Raw genomic sequence first — 21,106 nt, 5'->3', positions numbered from 1 at the left:
ATCCACTGAGCCACCCAGGTGCCCCCCAAGTTTACTACCTTAAAGGATGAAATGAATTTGGGGATTTTAGTTCGATTCTTTAATATACCTGACAAAGAATAAGTAATAAGTAAATGAAGATACAATTAGAAGTAACATTTTCAGCCTGATCTTTCACTTGTGTGAAAATAAACTTCTGTCCTCTAATTATCTTCCACCAATCTGTATAGCTGCAGGTCCAGGATGCACAAGTGAAATATATATTCCCTATCCTCTGTCCCCACTTCTCCCAGGCAACTACTAATGTTCTTTTTCTTCACTATCCAAGTTTTTCTCCAATATCCTTAGATAGAGCTAGGTACATAAAAGAAGTGAGGAAGACGGAGCCGGAGCTACTCTCTCCCAATTCAGCTGTCTTCACATAACCCCGTATTCCTTCCTCTAGCAATTACCACTTAATTATATTCCCTTGATGTTTAGTACTCAATAATTTTAAGGTTCACTGTTGAATCAATAATTTCATTTTTGAATTTTTAAATTTTATTTTTTAAAATAAATTATTTATTTATTTATTTGACAGACAGAGAGAGACACACACACACAGCGAGAGAGGGAACAGAAGCAGGGGGAGTGGAAGAAGCAGGCTTCCCACCGAGCAGGGAGGCCTATGTGGGGCTCGATCCCAGGACCCAGGGATTATGACCTGAGCTGAAGACAGACACCTAACGAATGAGCCACCCAGCTGCCCCCCATTTTTTTTTTTTTTTAAAGATTTTATTTATTTATTTGCCAGAGACAGAGGGAGAGAGAGCGAGCGAGCACAGGCAGACACAGAGGCAGGCAGAGGCAGAGGGAGAAGCAGGCTCCCTGCTGAGCAAGGAGCCCGATGTGGGACTCGATCCCAGGATCCTGGGATCATGACCTGAGCCTAAGGCAGCTGCTTAACCAACTGAGCCACCCAGGCGTCCCTTAAATATTTTTAAAAATGATTTTAATTATTTGAGAGAGAGAGCACAGGCAGAGGGAGTGGCAGAGGGAGAGGGAGAAGCAGGCTCCCCGCAGAGCAGGAAATCTGATGTGGGGCTCCATCTCAGGAATCTGGCATCATGACCTGAGCCAAAGGCAGATGCTTAACTGAAAGGAGCCAGCCAGGCACCATAAAGTAGTAATTTTAAAGAAAAAGAAAAACACTACCAAAACCAGAAGTAAGGAGATACTGTATTGTGAAAACAATTCAATGTCAACTGTCAATATGAAAAAAGACTTATAATGCTTCTGCTGAAAGCAAACACTGGCACAATTACTTTCCTCATATTACTTATACCTTTTGTTCTAAGAGTGCCCGGCGGAGAGAGACCCTCTGTTCAAGCTCTCGAAGTTCTCGATCATGTTGTGCCTCTGCTTGCATCTTGATTTTGCTCTGATATGCATTCAACAGCTCCAGTTCCTGCTGCAGCTGCATCTTCAAAACCTGGCACTCTGCTTCCTGTGCTTCATCCAAACGTAGCTGAAAAAGAGAAAGAAAATATATACTACTGTGAGTTATCTATTCCTCACCTATGGAAAAGAGCAGGTATGAGACAAGACGAAGTACTCTTTTGCAGGATACACAACTGTTCTCTCTCATGTCTTAGAGTAAACATCTCTAAAGAAAGCAGGCCTACCCCTGGGACAAATAATATATTTTATGTTAATTAAAAAAAAAAAAAGGAGGAAGGCCTAGTAACTAACCATTGATGGCATTAGGAAGATAAAGCTATCAGGAGCTCTTTGGAGGATGCCTAAATAACCTTTTTTTATTTATTTTTTTAAGATTTTATTTTATTTTTTAATTTTATATATATATATATTTTAAAAGATTTTATTTATTTATTGGACAAAGAGAGATCACAAGTAGGCAGAGAGAGATTGGAGGAAGTAGGAAAGCAGGCTCCCTGCGGAGCAGAGAGCCAGATGAGGGGCTCGGTCCCAGGACCATGGGACCATGACCCAAGCGGAAGGCAGAGGCTTCAACCTACTGAGCCGCCCAGGTGCCCATTTTTTTAAGATTTTAAAAAATTTTTATTTGACAGACAGAGATTATAAGCAGGCAGAGAGAGAGAGAGAGAGAGAGAGAAGGAAGCAGGCTCCCCGCTGAGCAGAAAGCCTGATGCGGGGCTCCATCCAAGGACCCTGGGATCATGACCTGAGCCGAAAGCAGAGGCTTTAACCCACTGAGCCACCCAGATGCCCCAATAACTATGTTTTTCTTAAGAAAAATCTAGAATATGATCAGACGATATAAGTAAGACTGAATGCTTTCTTTCCAATGGGAATAACTATAGCATAAAGACAGGCAAACAGCCTACTGGCCAAATTCGGGCGGCTGTCTGGGTTTTTCTGTTTTTTTTCTTTTCTTTGAAGATTTATTTATTTATCCTAAAGAGAGAGAGAGTGAGAGGAAGACAGAGAGGGAGACAGAATCCCAAGCTACTCCTCACTGAGTAAGAGGCCCGACAGGGAACTTGATCTCATGACCCTAAGATCACTATCTGAGCTGAAACCAAGAGTTGGAGGTTTATCCAACTGCACCACCCAGGAGCCCCAAGAATGGTTTTTACTTTTGAAATAGTTACATTTGCAATAGCTATGTAAGTACCCACATAATATTTTCAATTTTGACTCCTGGCCTACAAACTCTAAAATATTTACAACCGAGCCCTTTATTTTAAGTTAATTTTTTTTATTTTTAAAAAGATTTTATTTGAGAGAGAGAGAAGCAGGGTCTCTGCTAAGCAGAGAGCCTGACCTGGGGCTTGATCTCAGAACTCTGAGATCATCACCTGAGCCAAAGGCAGCAGCTCAACCCACTGAGCCACCCAGGCACCCCAATCTGGCCCTTCAAGAAAATGTTTACAAAACTTCTATAGAAAATATTTTGGGGCGCCTAGGTGGCTTAGTCGGTTTTGTCACTCTTGGTTTTGAGTCTGGTCATGATCTCAGAGTTATGGGATCCAGCCCTGCATGGGGCTCTGAGCTCAGCAGGAAGTTTGATTTTTTCCTCCTCTGTCTGCCCACCCCCCATTCCCTGTACTCTCTCAAATAAATAAATCTTTAATTAAATAAAAAAAGAACCTGAAGTTTTTTTTTTTTAATAAAGATTTTATTTATTTATCAGAGAGAGAGAAGGGGAGAGAGCGAGCATAGGCAGACAGAATGGCAGGCAGACGGAGAAGCAGGCTCCCCGCTGAGCAAGGAGCCCAATGTGGGACTCGATCCCAGGACGCTGAGATCATGACCTGAGTCGAAGGCAGCTGCTTAACCAACTGAGCCACCCAGACGTCCCAAACCTGAAGTTTTAAATAGGCTCTCCGCCAGTGCCTCTCAGGTGTTTAGCATATGTCCCAATAGCATATATCAAGACTGGAGCAGCAGTTTTATTAGGTAGTGGGCAAAAGTAGTACTGTATTTGGACTCCAAATGGTCACATTTGAGTACAAATATGAAATATTTTCTTGGGGCGCCTGGGTGGCTAGTGGGTTAAGCTGCTGCCTTTGGCTCAGGTCATGATCTCGGGGTCCTGGGATAGAGTCCCACATCGGGCTCTCTGCTCTGCAGGGAGCCTGCTTCCCTCTCTCTTTCTCTCTCTCTGCCTGCCCCTCTGTCTACTTGTGATCTCTCTCTGTCAAATAAATAAATAAAATCTTTAAAAAAAGAACTTTTTTTTTAAAGATTTTATTTATTTATTTGACAGAGATCACAAGTAGTCAGAGAGGCAGGCAGAGAGAGAGGGGAAAGCAGGCTCCCCACAAAGCAGAGAGCCCGATGTGGGCCTCGATCCCAGGACCCTGAGATCATGACCCGAGCCGAAGGCAGAGGCTTTAACCCACTGAGCCACCCAGGCACCCCAAGAAATACTTTCTTTATCACAAATGGAAATACGATATTTCTCTTGCATATCAGTGGTTCCCTAAAGACTTCAGAATCAAATCTACATTTCTGGGGCACCTGGGTGGCTCAGTGGGTTAAAGCCTCTGCCTTCCGCTCAGGTCATGATCCCAGGGTCCGGGGATCAAGCCCTGTATCGGGCTCTCTGCACAGCGGGGAGCCTGCTTCCTCCTCTTTCTCTCTGCCTACTTGTGATCTCTGTCAAATAAATAAATAAGATCTTAAAAAAAAACAAAAAACAAAAAAACTTCAGGTCTGAATGTATCAGTGAGAATTCTATATATATCACGCATGCTTCCAAGCAATGTTCAGAGAAGGAAGGATATGGACCAACACTATGATATCCCAAGCTGCAGAAAAACTATCATTTCTAACTAATATTTTAATTGCTGGGTAGAAGAAAAGGATCACTAACTAAATTTATTTTGCCTAAATAAAACAAACTCACAGCTTGTGTGGAGAGCATTTCATTAATGCTGTGGTCATACTGCTCAGCCAAGATGGCTAACTTCCGGGTCTGTTCTTCTTTGAGCCGTTTCAGAACAGCCTTGTGCTCACTCTTTGGTGTTGTCTCCAATAGGTGATTTCTTAATGCTTTATACTGTCTGGTTTGGATTTTGCAGGTGTCCTGAAACTGCTTTTTTATTTGGAGTTCTTTAGACTAGGAAGAAAAAAATAGATACATATAATTTTTAACATAAGGCATTTGGTATACCTTAGGCTTACATTAAAATAAAGTCTACAAGGAAAAAAGGAGAAGAAAAAAGGTCAGATCATAAGGCTGCAGGTACTTTTGCACTTGGCTATTGGGTCAAACCACTGGATTCTATGCATTTTTATAACAAAAGCTCTAATTTAGAACATTAAAATATCCATAACCTCATTTATCACAGGACTTCAAATAATACTTGTTATTTTGTTAAGAAATTTGGTGACTTGAGTAAATATTAAAATTAGCTTGAATTACCATGTATACTGATGACAGAAAATTAAATTTCTTCTCATGTATTAAGTATGTATGAAAGTATTTTACAGGACAGACAATATTTTATCAGATCTCTGAGGGAGAAAATAAGCGTTCTGTTCCTTACCTGAGACACTTTGTTTTAATTTCTTCTAATAACAATCTCAACTCTAACTACATACTGAAAGTATATGCTAACTACATACTACATACAAAAGCAGGGTATTAATAAATAATGTTATTTATTAGCTAATTATCTTTTCCTTAAGGGAATAAACTAGATAGAAACATAATTAGTTACGGTTTATTCTTTAATACCATAAGCAAAAACGTGAAAATCAGTCAGGTTAACTCATCTTTTAAAGGTCAAACAAAAGTTATGGGGCAAGGGAGAGGACAACTTTCTTGGGAGTGATAAGAGACATGAGCTACATAAATATTTCTGAGATATAATAATTGAGCTCATATACAGAAGAGTTTTGGCTTTGGTTTTTGTTAATCACAGGTTATTCTATGAACTCATGTTTTAATAAAATTTAGTAAGATGAGATATAATTCTACAAAGTATATTAGTGAGTCTGTGAGAATATATTCATTTACTATACTAAGGCAGAACATATACTTGGAATTATTTTACCTTAATATAAATACTGCCAGACATTGATTGGACGATTCAGCATGCAACAAATGCACACCTTACCAAAGTGAAACACTTGTCGGGGAACCAGTTATTCACCATTCAACACCAAATAGACCTTTTCCATATTTTACACCAACTGAGGCACTAGGTCATAGTCATTAATACTTTATTCTGTGAAGGGTCACAACAGAACCCTGTGAAGGGTCTAACTAGAAAGAGAAACTCTTGGGTTAATTATGCTCAGTAGTACCACACTTAAATACTGTCCTTGGTTAACAAAATTCTTGTAAGTTGGCTAGGAATGAAACAAGGAGATTTGGACATTCTTTCCTGCCTCTGTATAACATTCAATCTTTTAGAAGTTTTACCAAGAAAACCGTATAATCATTCTGTATCATTAGCCTAATGAGAAAAAGGAACTTGCAATTTTTTTCAACAAGAAGAGTAACACCTATTATCAAGAATAAACTATATCCTTCAATAGTTAACCCAAGTGAAAACAAGAACAAAGTTATAGTTCTTTCTATCATTTAAACTCACTGAATACAATTATCTGGATGGCAGATGAAGAAACAGCAGAGTAGGCAATAGATGTTTACTCAATCCATTCTACAGAAACCCAAGTGCTCAAACTAAAGTCCCCCTAACTCCCCATTGAAGTCTTGAAGGAAGCTGGAAGAGACAACTATTATGACTTAGGCATATAAAAATGCAACACGTGGTATTAAAATATAGTTTGTTCTGTTCAAATGGAGCAAGTAGACAGATATACATAACTAAGAGGAACAGTATGATTTTCTTCCCTACTAAAGTAACAGAACAATTTCCTTTACAGAAAATCTTGAGCTCACTGGTCATCAAAGGAGGCATTCTAAGTCATTCAAAGTCTGACTATGATTGTGAAATATTATTTTTCTCCTCACATTTGATATAGTATGTGTAAAAATCTAATCTAGTGTTTACAAGCTTTCAAACTAAAAAGGTTCCAATAAGAGGAAACAGAAAAGAAGGCTTAAACATCAAACAATCTACCTATTCCAAGTCTTAGAGAAATGCAATCCTATCAGTTTTATGGTATGACTAGAGAAAACTAACAAGCTTTCAGTTTCGTTTGCTTCTGGGTGCTGCTGACTTTAAAGCAATAATAAATTTTACAGACATACTGTTTTAAAAATCTTTTAGGGGAAATTGTTCTGTAGCCAAAACAGTATATATATACCCTTTTCATCACAAAGATAAATCTGAAAAATCATTATCAATTCCAATTTTTTAAGTATGATTAATAAAGGTTACGTGGGGAGTCAACACAAGCTACTCTGTAAATGATTTTTATTAGTTAAATTTGAAGACACAAAAATGTGAAATTTTATCCCAGTTCACAAGGAAAGGGTAAATCATTTTAATTTTGAATATATTTCATTCAAGACAGTCTATTAGAAGTGAGCTGTGTTGGAATTCAGAGTTACAATTGGATTTGGTATAGTTTCTAGATTTTTAAAACAGATTACCTCTGTGAATAAATCTCACTTCACTCCAGGACAGTGAAAGACAAGAATCAATTTTATAGTTAAATTCTCAAACAAAATGGGGTAGGGTAAAGTTTAAAAAGGAAATACCGTGGGATATGGGCCTTACTGGATGTAAATCAAAGTTTAAAATTTGCAGACATATCCAAATTAATTGAGGTACTACTTTAGATGACAGCTTATGCAGTGGATGGTTTTGTTTTTGCTCATTAAGATTAATGTGATTAGGGGCGCCTGGGTGGCTTAGTGGGTTAAAGCCTCTGCCTTCGGCTCAGGTCATGATCTCATGGTCCTGGGATCGAGCCCCGCATGGGGCTCTCTGCTCAGCAGGGAGCCTGCTTCTCCCCCCACCACCTGTCTCTCTGCCTACTTGTGATCTCCGTCAAATAAATAAATAAAATCTTTAAAAAAAAAAAAAGATTAATGTGATTATACTCCTTCAAATATCTGTTACAAGTTATAAAATTTGAAAACACCTTGGAATTGCTAACTCTCATTGACTATGGGTTAGACCAGCTGGCTGGAGAGACAAGGAGAGTGAGGGAAATCTCTATAATCACTTTGGCATCCTCATAGTTCATTCTATGTGAATGAATTACTGTATTCAAAGTAAATACAAAATTTAAAGTCCTTTGGTATTATATATCATCAACACTTGTCTTTATTTATTTTTGGGGGGGAGGACTATATGACAATTTGCTCTACTCTGATGTGCTAATTAAAACAAAACAAAACAAACAAAAAAATACACATATATATCCCAACTACCTATGCCATGGTCTTACCTACATTACCAAGCAAAGAAAGCAAGCAAGTAGACTCACACTGTGATGATTCCTTTGTTCCTCTTAAGATAAGTACAATGAAGGGAGAGGGAGTAAAAAGACATTTTCTATTTATTGGCTTCTATGCTGGTTAAGAATTTAGTGTCTTACAGTAAATAAGATTCCAAAATTATATTACTTGGAACAGAGAGAAGAAAACAGGTTAGCATATTGACATGTCAACTGTAATAATAGCACTGGACATTTGAGTACGTTAAAAATCAGAATTTTGATTTTTTATGGCACATCCTACAGTTAAAAGTTCTGGTATAAGGTTGAGAAATACATAAGCAAAAAGTCTACAGCTATATTAAAACTAACCAAACATTCTTCAAATGAAAAGAAAAAGTTTATTGATTTGTTTATGCCAGACCTCTTACATGGATGTCATTTATCTCTTTCCCCTTTTATCAAGATACTTAGTTAAAGGTACCTTTAGACTCTTAGGTTGTTGTCGAACCTCCATGACATGCTTTCGCCTTAGTTCCCTTTCTCTTCGCTTGTTATATTCCAGCTGGTTTGTCAGCTCAGTTTGATGCTGCAATCTGATCAACTCACAGCGCATCTTCTGAATGGTGTTGAGGTGACGGAACTCCAGTTCCTGCATGGATTCATGCTGTCGCAGTAGCATGGCATGCTCTAAGTCCTTTTGAGTCTGCCTTTTATTTAACTCCTAATCCATAACACAAAAGACAAAGGTATAATATTGCTGTATGATGCCAGAAAAAAAAATCCCGAGAAAGAGAACAACTAGGAAATAGATGTAATCCTCTGGTTCAATAATGGCTACATAGTAAGTATGAGGGTTTTATAATATTTACTACAGTAAATGGACAATTAGTAGCACAAATTTTCTTATGCTGTTCATTTACTATTTACTAACACTACTTTATGCAGTCAAGTTAAAAAGCAATTGAATCTATCTTAAGAGGTTTACTGCCCTTCCCTCTTTCCTTTCTTAATTGTTTCCTAGTTTTATATTTGAAGAGGGTTCATAAGCCATTCCTTGAATTTTTTCAGAGTATACTATTCAATTCTATTAGGAGGAGCACACCCAGTATAGTGTAGTGGTTAAGGACATGGACTGTAAGCCTGATGATTCACAGACCTGTACCCCTGGGGCAAATAATACATTATATGTTAATAAAAATAATTTTTTAAAAAAGGATATTTGGAGAAATCTAAATGAATAAAATGTATATATAAATATATATGAATAAAAAGAATGAAACTGTTAAAAAAAAAGAATATGGACTGTAGAGCTGGGCTGCCTGTATTCTATTTCCTTTTTTTTTTTTTTTTAAAGATTTATTTATTTGAGAGAGAAAGAGAACACACCTGTGGTAGAGAGGGGCAGAGAGAGAAGGAGAGAGAGTCCTAAGCAGAGCTAAGCATCGAGCCCTACTTGGGGCTTCATCTCACAACATGGCAATCACGACCTGAGCCAAACCAAGAGTCGAACACTCAACTGTACCACCCAAGTGCCCCAAGGTTGCCTGTATCCTAAATCTCAGCTCTGCTATTTATGACCTGCAAATCCCTGGGTTAGTTATTTAAACTTTTCCCTTCTGCTTCATCACTTCTCAAATGGAGATAATATAGCTATTTCAAAGATCTAATGTGAGGATGAAATAAGTTCATAAATGGGAAGGTCTCAGAATAATACTTAGCACATCATGCTCGATAATTTTTTTTTGCAGATTAAAAAGAACAAGTGTAGGCCATTTGGGTGGCTCAGTTGGTTGAGCATCTGCCTTTGGCTCAGGTCCTGGGATACAGCCTGATGTCAGGCTCCCTGCTCAGCAGGAAGCGTGCTTCTCCCTCTCTTGCTCCCTCTGCTTGTGCTCTAATAAGTTTAAAATCTTAAAAAAAAAAATGTTTTAAAAAGAACAAGTGTAACATACACACACACGCACGCACACACTATAGAAGTCGAACTTGCCCTCTTTGCCTCTGCAAACTCTTTCTCCAGAGCTCCAGAGGCCAAGAGTCTGGTACAAATGCTTCCTAAAATTGCCCTCATGCTTACTGTGACACATCTATTATTCAAAACATACAGTTTTAAAACTAAATACCAAAATACATTATAGGCATGTGATATGCTTTCTTCAACTAAAAACATAATGGACATATATCCCAACCAGATCGGTAAATAAAGATTTTTTAAAGTTTCAATAGTAAGCTTCTGCTTTACAATTCCATAATTTTTCCATTCTTTTGCTTTAAACACATTTGTAGTAAATATCCATGCGCGATGCACCATATAATCATGTTATTATTTCCTTAAGATAATAGTTCCAAAAGTGGATTTGGTGGGTAAGAACATATGTGTATATTAAATTTTTTAAAAAATTTATTTATTTATTTGACAGACAGAGATCACAAGTAAGCAGAGAGGCAGGCAGAGAGAGGAGGAAGCAGGCTCCCTGCTGAGCAGAGAGCCTAATGTGGGGCTCCATCCCAGGACCCTGGGATCATGACCTGAGCCGAAGGCAGAGGCTTTAACCCACTGAGCCACCCAGGCGCCCCTGTATATTAAATTTTTAAAAGCTATTGCTGGGGCACCTGGATGGTTCAGTTAAGCGTCCAACTTTTGATTTCAGCTCAGGTAATGATCTTGGGGTAGTGAGATTGAGCCCTGGGTTGGGCTCCACGCTGGGTGTGGGCCTGCTTGAGATTTTCTCTACCTCTCCCTCTGCCCCTTCACTCCTCATGCTCTCCCTCTCTCTAAAAAAATAAATAAAAAAAGCTACTGCTGTAGGGCACATGGGTGGCTCAATCAGTTAAGCATCTGCCTTCAGCTCAGGTCACGATCTCAAGGTCTTGGGATCAAGTCCCACATTGGGCGCTCTGCTCAGTGGGGAGTCTGCATCCGCCTCTCACTCTCTCTCAAATAAATAAAATCTTAAAAAAAAAAAAAAAAAGAAGCTATTGCTGAATTATGCTCCAAAAGGGCAGTATCAGTTTATACTTACTACTATTGCCCATCTCCCCATGTTAATAGCCTTTTGAATTATTCTCATCTAACTGATAAAACAACTTCTTCTTCTTTTTTTTTTTTTTAAAAAGACTTTATTTATTTATTTGACAGAGATCACAGGTAGGCAGAGAGGCAGGCAGTGAGAGAGGAGGAAGCAGGCTCCCTGCTGAGCAGAGAGCCCGATGCGGGTCTTGATCCCAGGACCCTGGGATCATGACCTGAGCCGAAGGCAGAGGCTTTAACCCACTGAGCCACCCAGGCGCCCCTGATAAAACTTCTTTTTAAAAAGATTTATTTACTTTAGAGAGAGAGAGAGAGCATGTGAGCCAGCATGCCTGTGTAAGAGCACAAGTGGGAGGGTGGTAGGGCAGGCAGGGGAGGGGAGGCAATCTCAAGCAGACTCTGAGCCTAGCCAAGCAGGGAGACCCATGCAGAGCCTGACATGACCCTGAGATCATGATCTGAGCCAAAACAGTTGGGAGCTTAACCAACTATGCTACCCAGGTGTCCCTCAACTGTTTTATTTTTAAATTCTTTAGCTATCACAGAAGAGTTACACTGTACTTGAAGCTTATTTTATGCCACCTTGGAAATAAATTTATTTATGCTCATAGGTGTTCCTGATAATAAAAACAATTATTCTCATTGTGGTAAGAGTTTCTGCATTTGCCCAGTTAATAATTACATAGTTATAACAATGTATTAAATGGTAACACACAATTCATGGCACTCAACTCAAATCAAAAAACATAAATTATCCAATTAATTTTCTCATTTAAAAGTTAATACTTCCTTCATTATTCATGGATTTAATATTTATAGTTAACACTGTATGCTTACTATGCGCCAGATAATAGGGATATAAAGACCTGAACAGAACCTGTGGCTTCATATAATTTCCATTCTAGCTGAGGAGAGAGATTCCCCCACAAAAGTGTATATGGGTAAGAAAAAGAAGTACAAAGAAGAACATTTAAAGGGAGAAAGCAAGCGATATGGATTGAGTATCTGGGAAAGAAGGATTTAGGCCAGGGAATTATGAGTGCAAAGGTCTTGCAGCTGGGATGCAACAGATTTATTTCTGATACCCCATCATTTAAACATACCTCCCTCACAAGGTCCTGCTCTAAGTTATGGCGTCCAAGTAACATTCTTCTCTTAAAGCGACGGCATTCCAGCTCTAGGTATTGCCTCTGTCGTCGTAGAAGATTAGCCTCTTCTTCTGCTTGGAAATGTTGTATATTCTCCTTCTGCTTTGAAAGCCACTCTTGTTTTTCTTTTTTGGGGGTGCTCTGGTTTTCATTCAGTTCCTGGCAACATAAAAAACTCAGTTCAAAATACATAAAAATTAACTACATGAATAGAGTTAATGTAAAATTTGGTATCTAATAAATTTAGATAAAAGTATTTAACTTATGTCTGTTCTAGTGCTCAGGCAGGGCAATGACCTCAAGGAGGTAGGAAACAGTTTTCCTTTTTCTTGAGTGACCAGTGGTAAAGAGGAAAAGTATATTAGAAAACATGTATATCTTTTGGTTTAGCACAGCTACACTTAGGATGATTCAAAAGCACACAATGATTGGGAAATGAAGTAAAACATATCTTTTTTTAAATCCTTCCCAAGAAGAGAGAGAAGGTAGTGCTTTCAGGTAAAAATCATATATAAATTAAAATTAGAGCTAAAATACAGTTATGTTTCATTTGGTTATTAACATTCTAAACATCAAGCTTCTGGCAAGATTATGGATATACACAATATAAAAAAACTTGGAAACTAAATAGAAAATCAACAAAACCATGGGAGAATAGAGACCCTTTTTATGAGTGGCATTTAAAATTGAGCATTAATAGGGTGCCTGCGTGGCTCAGTGGGTTGGGCCTCTGCCTTTGGCTTGGGCCATGGTCTCAGGGTCCTGGGATCTACCCCAGCATCGGCTCTCTGCTCAGCAGGGAGCCGCCTTCCCCTTCTCTCTCTGCCTGCCTCTCTGACTACTTGTGATCTCCCTCTGTCAAATAAATAAATAAAATCTTTTAAAAATATATTTAGCATTAATAAACACCAAACAAAAACCAGTGCTTTTCTACAGTACTTTAAATATCATCTCAAGAACTACCTACATGAAAATGCATTTATATTGGGCAAGATGACAACATTCATCATATACTCAATGAGACAAGTCTTAGGATATTAATACTAGTATATCTTCAACCTAAAAAGCCATCAATATCGCAGACAATACAAATCAGCCATCTTTTCTAAGTCTAAATTGATTTTTTAGAGACTACTAACCTTATGGTCCTTCCTCTGTTATTCAAGATAGAGACCAAGTCTTTGTAACTTAAGCTCATAAGATATTCAAACACATAAAAATAAAAGACACATAAATCAGTAGTTCCCAAATGAGGGTATATATGCATACACTATAGGAAGTGACAAGAATAACACAGGCACATACACAGGGAATCACCTGGTATATTTTTTTAGTTACTTTATGTAAATTCAATTAGTTAACATATAGTGTACCATGATGTAGAGTTCAGTAATTCATCAGTTGCATATAACACTCAGTGCTCATTATATCACATGCTCTCCTTAATGCCTATCACCCAGTTACTGCACCCCTCCCCCACTTCCCCAATAGCAATCCTCAATTTGTTTCCTATGATTAAGAGTCTCTTATGGTTTGTCTCCCTCTCTGATTTCAGTCATTTTATTTTATTTTTCCCTCCCTTCCCCTATGATCCTCTGCTCTTTTGTTTGTTTTTGTTTTTAAAGATTTATTTATTTATTTATTTATTTGAGAGAGAGAGAGAGAGATTACAAGTAGGCAGCAGAGAATGGGGCAGAGAGCCCAATGCAGGGCTTGATCCCACGACACTGAGATCATGACCTGAGCCGAAGGCAGAAGCTTAACCCACTGTGCCACCCAGATGCCCCCTCTGTATAGTTTCTCGAGAATCACCAGGTATCTTTCTCAAAATCTTCTGCCAGGAAATTACCCCACCAAAAGTCTAGTATGTCCCTTCCCCTATACTGAGAACCATTATTCTGAATGAACATACACATGCAAGCACACAAACCTTGTATCCCTAAAGGATTACTTAAAGATTTATTTGTTAGAGAGAGAGAAAGAAAGAATACACCCAAGCTGGGGTAGGAGCAGAGGGAGAGAATCTCAAGCAGACTCCCTGGTGTGCATGGAGCCTGAGGCAGGGCTCCATCTCAAGACTCCAGATCACAACCCCAGCTGAAAGCAAGAGTCATACACCCAACCAGCTGAGCCACCCAGGCACCCTGGAATGGTTTATTTTATTTTATTTTATTTTTTAAAAGATTTTATTTATTTATTTGACAGACAGAGATCACAAGTAGGCAGAGAGAGAGGAGGAAGCAGGCTCCCCGCCAAGCAGAGAGCCTGATGCGGGGCTCGAGCCCAGGACCCAGGGATCATGACCTGAGCCGAGGGCAGAGGCTTTAACCCACTGAGCGACCCAGGCACCCCTGGAATGGTTTACTTTCAATGAAAGAGATGTGTGGCTTTTTTCTTTTTCTTTTCTTTACAGCTCACATACTTTTATTTCTAATTAGACATTTACTTAATAAGTGCTTAGTAGGGGCACCTGGGTGGTTCAGTGAGTTAAAGCCTTTGACTCAGGTCATGATCCCAGGGTCCTGGGATCGAGCTCCACACCGGGCTCTCTGCTCAGCGGGGAGCCTGCTTCCCCCCCTCACCTCTCTCTGCCTACTTGTGATCTCTCTGTCAAATAAATCAATAAAATTTTTTAAAAAAAGTGCTTAGTAAAGTTATTATGAATAAAATGACTTATGTTTTTAGGAGATGATTCTTTTTACAGCTCCTCAATTGAGGATCTTGGTCATCAATGTTTTCATTCAAACCGATATACGTTTCATGGTTAACAAACAACAAAAGAAAATTTATCTTCAAGGTTCTATGAGTTGAGCAACATTACGTACAATCAATAAGCAGATAACTGCCTTGAAAATGTTTATAAAATAAGTACCTCCTTAAGCTGTTCTTTTCGAAGTTTATATTCTCTTTTCTGGGACTCCAAAAAACTATTCAGTTCTTTCTTCTGTTGGGCCTGAATATGCTGCTGAAATTTTTTCTCTTCATTGGCCATCACTTTAGCCTATAGAAAATTTTAAAAATGGACCAAATTAGTTAAGTTGATAGATTCAAAGCAGCATTTGAATACGCATTACCACAGATACCATTTTTTCCCATGATCAAAAAAATCACCAACAAATTATTAATACTTATTACTCAGCACCCTATTTATTTTTATTTAAATTTTTGGCAGTTAAAATATGGTGCAATATTGGTTTCTGATGTACTCAGCATCTTCATTAGAATTTCAGAGAACCAATAAAATGGAACTCGTCTTTAAAATGTTGACCTTGTACAGGGTCAGAAGGTTTTCACCTTTCTTTTCTCCATTTAACAGGAGTATGTTCTCCTCCCAATAAAAAACAAACACATTTATCTACAAATATAATTTAACCATGATTTATCTTGGTTGACTCAAATATGAAATAATGTTTATTTTTAAAACTTACCTTTAATTTATATATTAAATAATATGAAAATACTAAATATTAGACATATGTATCATTACTGCTTTCCTTTTTTTTAAAGATTTTATTTTTTAGTAATATCTATATCCAACATGGGGATCAAACTTACAACCCCGAGATCAAGAATTGCATATTCCACCAACTCTTGCCAGCCAGGCACCCTTTATTTCTGATGATATATGCAATGTATAATCGTTGTAGAACATTTAGGAAGTATAGTAGAACACAAAGAAGGAAAATATTACATGATTTTAGCATGCACAGATAACCAATATAAACATTTTGGTGTATATGCTTCCTAATTTTTTCTATGCGTATCTACTTCTTTAACAAATTTGTAATCATATTCTACATCCCATTTCATGAATTGCTTTCTTAAATATTTAGTATCTACCTCTTAAGTTACTAAAAATACTACCCCATGACCAACAGGATAATTCTTTCACCTAATTATTTCAAAATCAAATGTTTATTTACATCATAAATTATTTTGCTAAATTCTCTACTATTGTACGAGAGTGTTTTTTTTTTTCGGGGGGAGGAAGGTTGAACAGGGTAGCTATGATAAATAATGCCTTAATGTGGACTAGCTAGACATATCTGACGATATTCTGTGAATTTACCAAGAAGCTTACATTTTACTTGACAAATGGGACTATCAAAATAAAATGAAACTAATGGGACATCAAAAACCTTTATAAGAAAAGGTTTCACATAACAAGAATCCTAAAAAATTTGCTTTTATCATATACTAAAATGACCTTATTTATAAATAAACTAATGGGCTAACCCCTAATCTGAATCTCTTAATTTATAATCTTTTTAAAATAAATTTTTATTTTTTAATGAACGTATAATGTATTATTAGCCCCAGGGGTAGAGGTCTGTGAATCGCCAGGTTTACACACTTCACAGCACTCACCATAGCACATACACTCCCCAATGTTTAATTTGTAATCTTTAACATTCTCTCTATATTAATCTTCAGTTATTCTTTGACATAAAAATGCTGCTATATATTTAAGGACAGTTTCCAAAAAATACATAGAAAAGGGAATCACGAATGATTTTCTGAGACCTGAATCGTGTTACTAATAGGTGATTTATCAAACTCTTCAGATAACCAGCATCCTTGAGGCCCAGAACAGATGAATGAAAGACTTACTCACTGTGACACTATAAATCTAGCAAGTATCAGGAAATAATCCTCTGTCTATTGGTTCTCAGATTCAGTACCTGACATTATACATGTTATGTGTCTCTCTCTCCAATTGATCTGCTTGGTTCTGGTGAACAGATACTCTAACATCAAAATGTTATCTTGGTTAATTCTGGAATGGTTACAAGCTAGAACAAATTAATAATATTGAATCAGCTACCTCTTTTTCCATAGCAGCCTGATGTTTCTTGATAAGTTTCTCCATTTCTGCAGCAAAATTGTTACGCTGAGTTTCAAGATCTTTGTCTAATCTGAGGCGATGTTCATCCATCTCAGCCTTTAGTTTATTTTCCAGAGTCATTAATTGCTTTTGATGTTGCCGCCTCATTCTCTTATAGCCAGACATCTGTTCTCTAAGCTCAGAGTCCTGCTCGTGTTCTTGCATTTGCCTTGTAACCTAGACATACAAACAATGGACAGAAAAGAACAAAGTAAAACATTTTTTTCAAAAGCATTTTATTTATTTATTTATTAAAGATTTATTTATTTATTTATTTATCATAGAGAGAGAAGCGAGAGCAAGCACAGGCAGAGGCAGAGGGAGAAGCAGGCTCCCCGCCAAGCAAGGAGCCCGATGTGGGACTCGATTCCAGGACCCTGGGATCATGACCTGAGCCAAAGGCAGCCGCTTAACCAACTGAGCCACCCAGGCGTCCCTCAAAAGCATTTTAGATCACTCTGCCATTAACTAAGCAGGCAGTTAATTTAAGCGATCCCAGTTAGCAGTTTTCAATTAAATTTCGAGCACGTCTTTTAAAGAAATAAACAAGCTGATTCTAAAATTTATATGAGAATAAATAAGGCCAAAAACATTCTTGAGGGGGAAGAAAAAGTTGGAAGACATATATCAGCAATCAAAACAATGTGGTACTGGTGTAAGGGCAGACTGAATTGATCAAAGGAATAGAATAAAATCTAGAAACAGACACACACATACTCAGTCAAGTAGATTTTCTACAAAATATTGAGGTTAATTCAAAAAGGGAAAGTGTTTTTTAATAAATCCTGCTGAAACAACTAGTTCCCTGTAAAAATAAATAAACCCGATTCCTATATCACTCTATATTCAAAAATTAATTTGAAAAGAATGATTTGACCTAAACATAAAACTTAGAATCATAAAGCAAAAGAAGACATGGACTACTGTGTAAGCAAATATTTCCTGGATAGAACACAAAAGGCACAGGATATAAAGAAAAAATTGTAATAGCCAAACTATGGCAAGAGTCCAAATGTCCATCAACTGATGAACTGGTAAAGAAGGTCGGTCTCTCTCGCTCTCTCTCTCTCTCTCACACACACACACACACAAATATTACTCAGCCGTCAAAGAGAATGAAATCTTGCAATTTGCAACAATGTGGATGGAGCCAGAGTGTATTACACTAAGGAAAATAAGTCAGACAAATACCATATGATTTCACATATGTGGAATCTGGGGAAAAAAAAGATGAATATATGGGAAGGGAAAAAAAAAGAGAGAGAGGAAGGCAAACCATAAGAAACTCTTAAAATAGAAAACAAACAGGGTTGATGGAAGGACATGGGCAGGGGATGGGCTAAGTGGATGATGGGTATTAGAGAGAACACTTGTTATGATGACCACTGAATGTTACATGTAAGTGATGCATCACTAAATTCTACTCCTGAAATCAATACTACACTATATGTTAACTAACTAGAATTTAAATAAAAATTTGGAAGACAAAAATGTATAAACTACATTTTTAAACTGAGCTGAAATTCACTCACAACCCCAAGATCAAGTCGCATGCTCTTCCAACCTAGCCAGCCAGGCGTCCCTAAAATTAATCATTTTTTAAAAAGATTTATTTATTTTAGAGAGAGTGCACACAAGTGTGTGAGGGCATATGGGGAGGGGCAAAGAGAGAGGGAGAGAATCCTTAAGCAGACTCCCTGCTAAGTGTGAAGCCTGATGTGGGGCTGGATCATGACCTCAGCTGAAATCACAAGCCAGATCCTTAACCAAGTGAGCCACCCAGGCATCCCAAATTAATCATTTCAAAGTGAACAACTCAATAACATTTAGTATATTCACAATGTTGTACAACTACCACTTTAATCTAATTACAAAACATTTTTTTTAAAGATTTTATTTATTTATTTGACAGAGAGAGATCACAAGTAGGCAGAGAGGCAGGCAGAGAGAGAGAGGAGGAAGCAGGCTCCCCGCTGAGCAGAGAGCCCGACGCGGGACTCGATCCCAGGACCCTGAGATCATGACCTGAGCCGAAGGCAGTGGCTTAACCCACTGAGCCACCCAGGCGCCCCATAATTACAAAACATTTTTATCATCTCAGAAAAAAATCCTATTCCCCATTCTCTCCTGGTAGCCACCAATTTATTGTCCATTTCTTTTTTTTTTTTTTTTTTAAAGATTTTATTTATTTATTTGACAGAGAGAGATCACAGGTAGGTAGAGAGGCTGGCAGAGAGAGAGAGGGAAGCAGGCTCCCTGCTGAGCAGAGAGCCCGATGTGGGACTCAATCCCAGGATTCTGAGATCATGACCTGAGCCGAAGGCAGCGGTTCAACCCACTGAGCCACCCAGGCACCCCTTATTGTCCATTTCTATGGATTCACATCCTTTTTGGATATTTCATATAGCCATATAATATGTGATCTTTTATGCCTGCCTTCCTTCATTTAGCATGTTTTCAAGGTTCATCCATGTTGTAGCAAGTATCAGTATTTCATTCCTTTTTATAGATGAATAAAATTCCACTGTATGAATATACCATAATTTATCATTCATCTGCTGATGGATATGGCTATTGTGAATAGTGCTGTTATGAACATGTGTGTGCATGTACTTGTTGGAGTACTACTTTTTGATTCTTTGGGTATATATGTAGGAATGGAATTGGTGAGTCCTATGATACTCTATGTTGAACTTTCTGAGGAACTGTTAACTGTTTCCCACAGAAGCTGAATCATATTACAATCATATTACATAAACACAATTACAATATTATTACACACATATTACCAGAAACACACAGGATCTCTCATTTTTCATGTCCTCCAATAATTATTATTTTTCTTTCTTTTTTAAAGATTTTATTTATTAATTCGACATAGAGAGATCACAACTAGGCAGAGAGGCAGGCAGAGAGAGGGAGAAGCAGGCTCCCCGCTGAGCAGAGAGCCCGATGTGGGTCTTCATCCCAGGACCCTGAGATCATGACCTGAGGTGAAGGCAAAGGCTTAACCTCTGAGCCACTCAGGTGACCCTATTTTTCCTTTTTAAAAGCCATCCTAGTGGGTATGAGGTGGTCCCTCATTGTGGTTTTGATTTGCATTTCCCTAATAACTAATGATATTGAGCATCTTTTGTTGTACTTGTTGGTCATTTGTTTATCTTTTCTGGAGAAATGTCGATTCAAGACCTTTATCCATTTTTTAAAGGGAGGAGGGACGGAGAGAGAATCTTAAGCTGGCCCCACACCCAGCGTGAGCCTGACATGGGGCTTGATCTCATATCACAATACTGAGATCACGACCTGAGCTGAAATAAAGAGTTGCCACTTAACTGACTGAGCCACCCAGGAACCTGTGACTTTATGTATTTTATTACTATTTATTATTTATTTTTTATGATTTTATTTATTTATTTGACAGAGCATAGGGTCAGACAGCACCAGTGGAGGGACTGGCAGAGGGAGAGGGAGAAGCAGGCTCTGCACTGAGCAGGGAGCCCTACAGGGGCTCAATCCCAGGACCCTGGGATCATGACCTGAGCTGAAGGCAGATGCTTAACCATCTGAGCCACCCAGATGCCCCTATGCATTTTTTTAAAAAGCTTTATTTATTTTAGAAAGAGAGGGAGGAAGAGATAGAGAACATGCAGGGAAAGGGGCAGAGGGAGAGGAAGAATCCCAAGCAGACTCAGCACGGGAAGCAAAAGGCAGGGCTCAATCCCACCGTCCTGAGATGATGACTTTAGCTTAAACCAAGAGTTGGTCACTTAACCAATGGCACCCACCCATGCACCCTGCTTTATCCATTTTTTAAAATCAGATGGTTATAACTGGATTTTAAAACTAAAAAATTTTTAAGTTTTCATCAAGTAGGAAAAAGAACAGGTAAATTACACATGATGAAAAAATATTTGCAAGGTATATATGAGATAGAATACTATAACCAACTTTTATAAAGAACACCTACAAATCATATTAAAAAGATGAGTATCTGAATAAGAAATAAAGTAAAAGATGGGGCGCCTGGGTGGCTCAGTTAGTTAGGTGTCTGCCTTCAGCTTAGGTCATGATCTCGGGGTCCTGGGATGGACCCCATGTTGGGCTCTCAGCTCAATAGGCTGTCTAAGGGATATTCTTCATATCCCTTTCTGCTCCTCCCCACACAGCTTGTGCTCTCTCTCTCTAATAAAATCTTAAAAAAAAAAAAAAAAAAAAAAAAAAAAAAAAAAA

The 21,106-nt window shown here is 38.1% G+C and overlaps 1 protein-coding gene across 2 annotated transcripts in view; it reads right to left on the bottom strand.

Moving 5' to 3' along the window:
• The window catches only part of TAOK1 (TAO kinase 1), a 167,472-nt gene that overhangs the window by 17,672 nt on the left and 128,694 nt on the right, over window positions 1-21,106 (bottom strand). For both annotated transcript variants that reach the window (XM_059380827.1, XM_059380826.1), the window contains 6 exons: window positions 16,817-17,053; window positions 14,864-14,992; window positions 11,947-12,150; window positions 8,294-8,533; window positions 4,355-4,567; window positions 1,304-1,486 (listed from right to left, as the gene is read on the bottom strand). In XM_059380827.1, the coding sequence (XP_059236810.1) occupies window positions 1,304-1,486; window positions 4,355-4,567; window positions 8,294-8,533; window positions 11,947-12,150; window positions 14,864-14,992; window positions 16,817-17,053 (1,206 nt within the window). The remainder of the gene's footprint in view (window positions 1-1,303; window positions 1,487-4,354; window positions 4,568-8,293; window positions 8,534-11,946; window positions 12,151-14,863; window positions 14,993-16,816; window positions 17,054-21,106) is intronic.

The sequence above is a fragment of the Mustela nigripes genome, chromosome 16, assembly GCF_022355385.1.
Source record: "Mustela nigripes isolate SB6536 chromosome 16, MUSNIG.SB6536, whole genome shotgun sequence".
Lineage (NCBI taxonomy): Eukaryota > Metazoa > Chordata > Mammalia > Carnivora > Mustelidae > Mustela > Mustela nigripes.
Note: the sequence above shows the minus strand (reverse complement) of the source record. Positions and strands in the feature narration are given on the sequence as shown.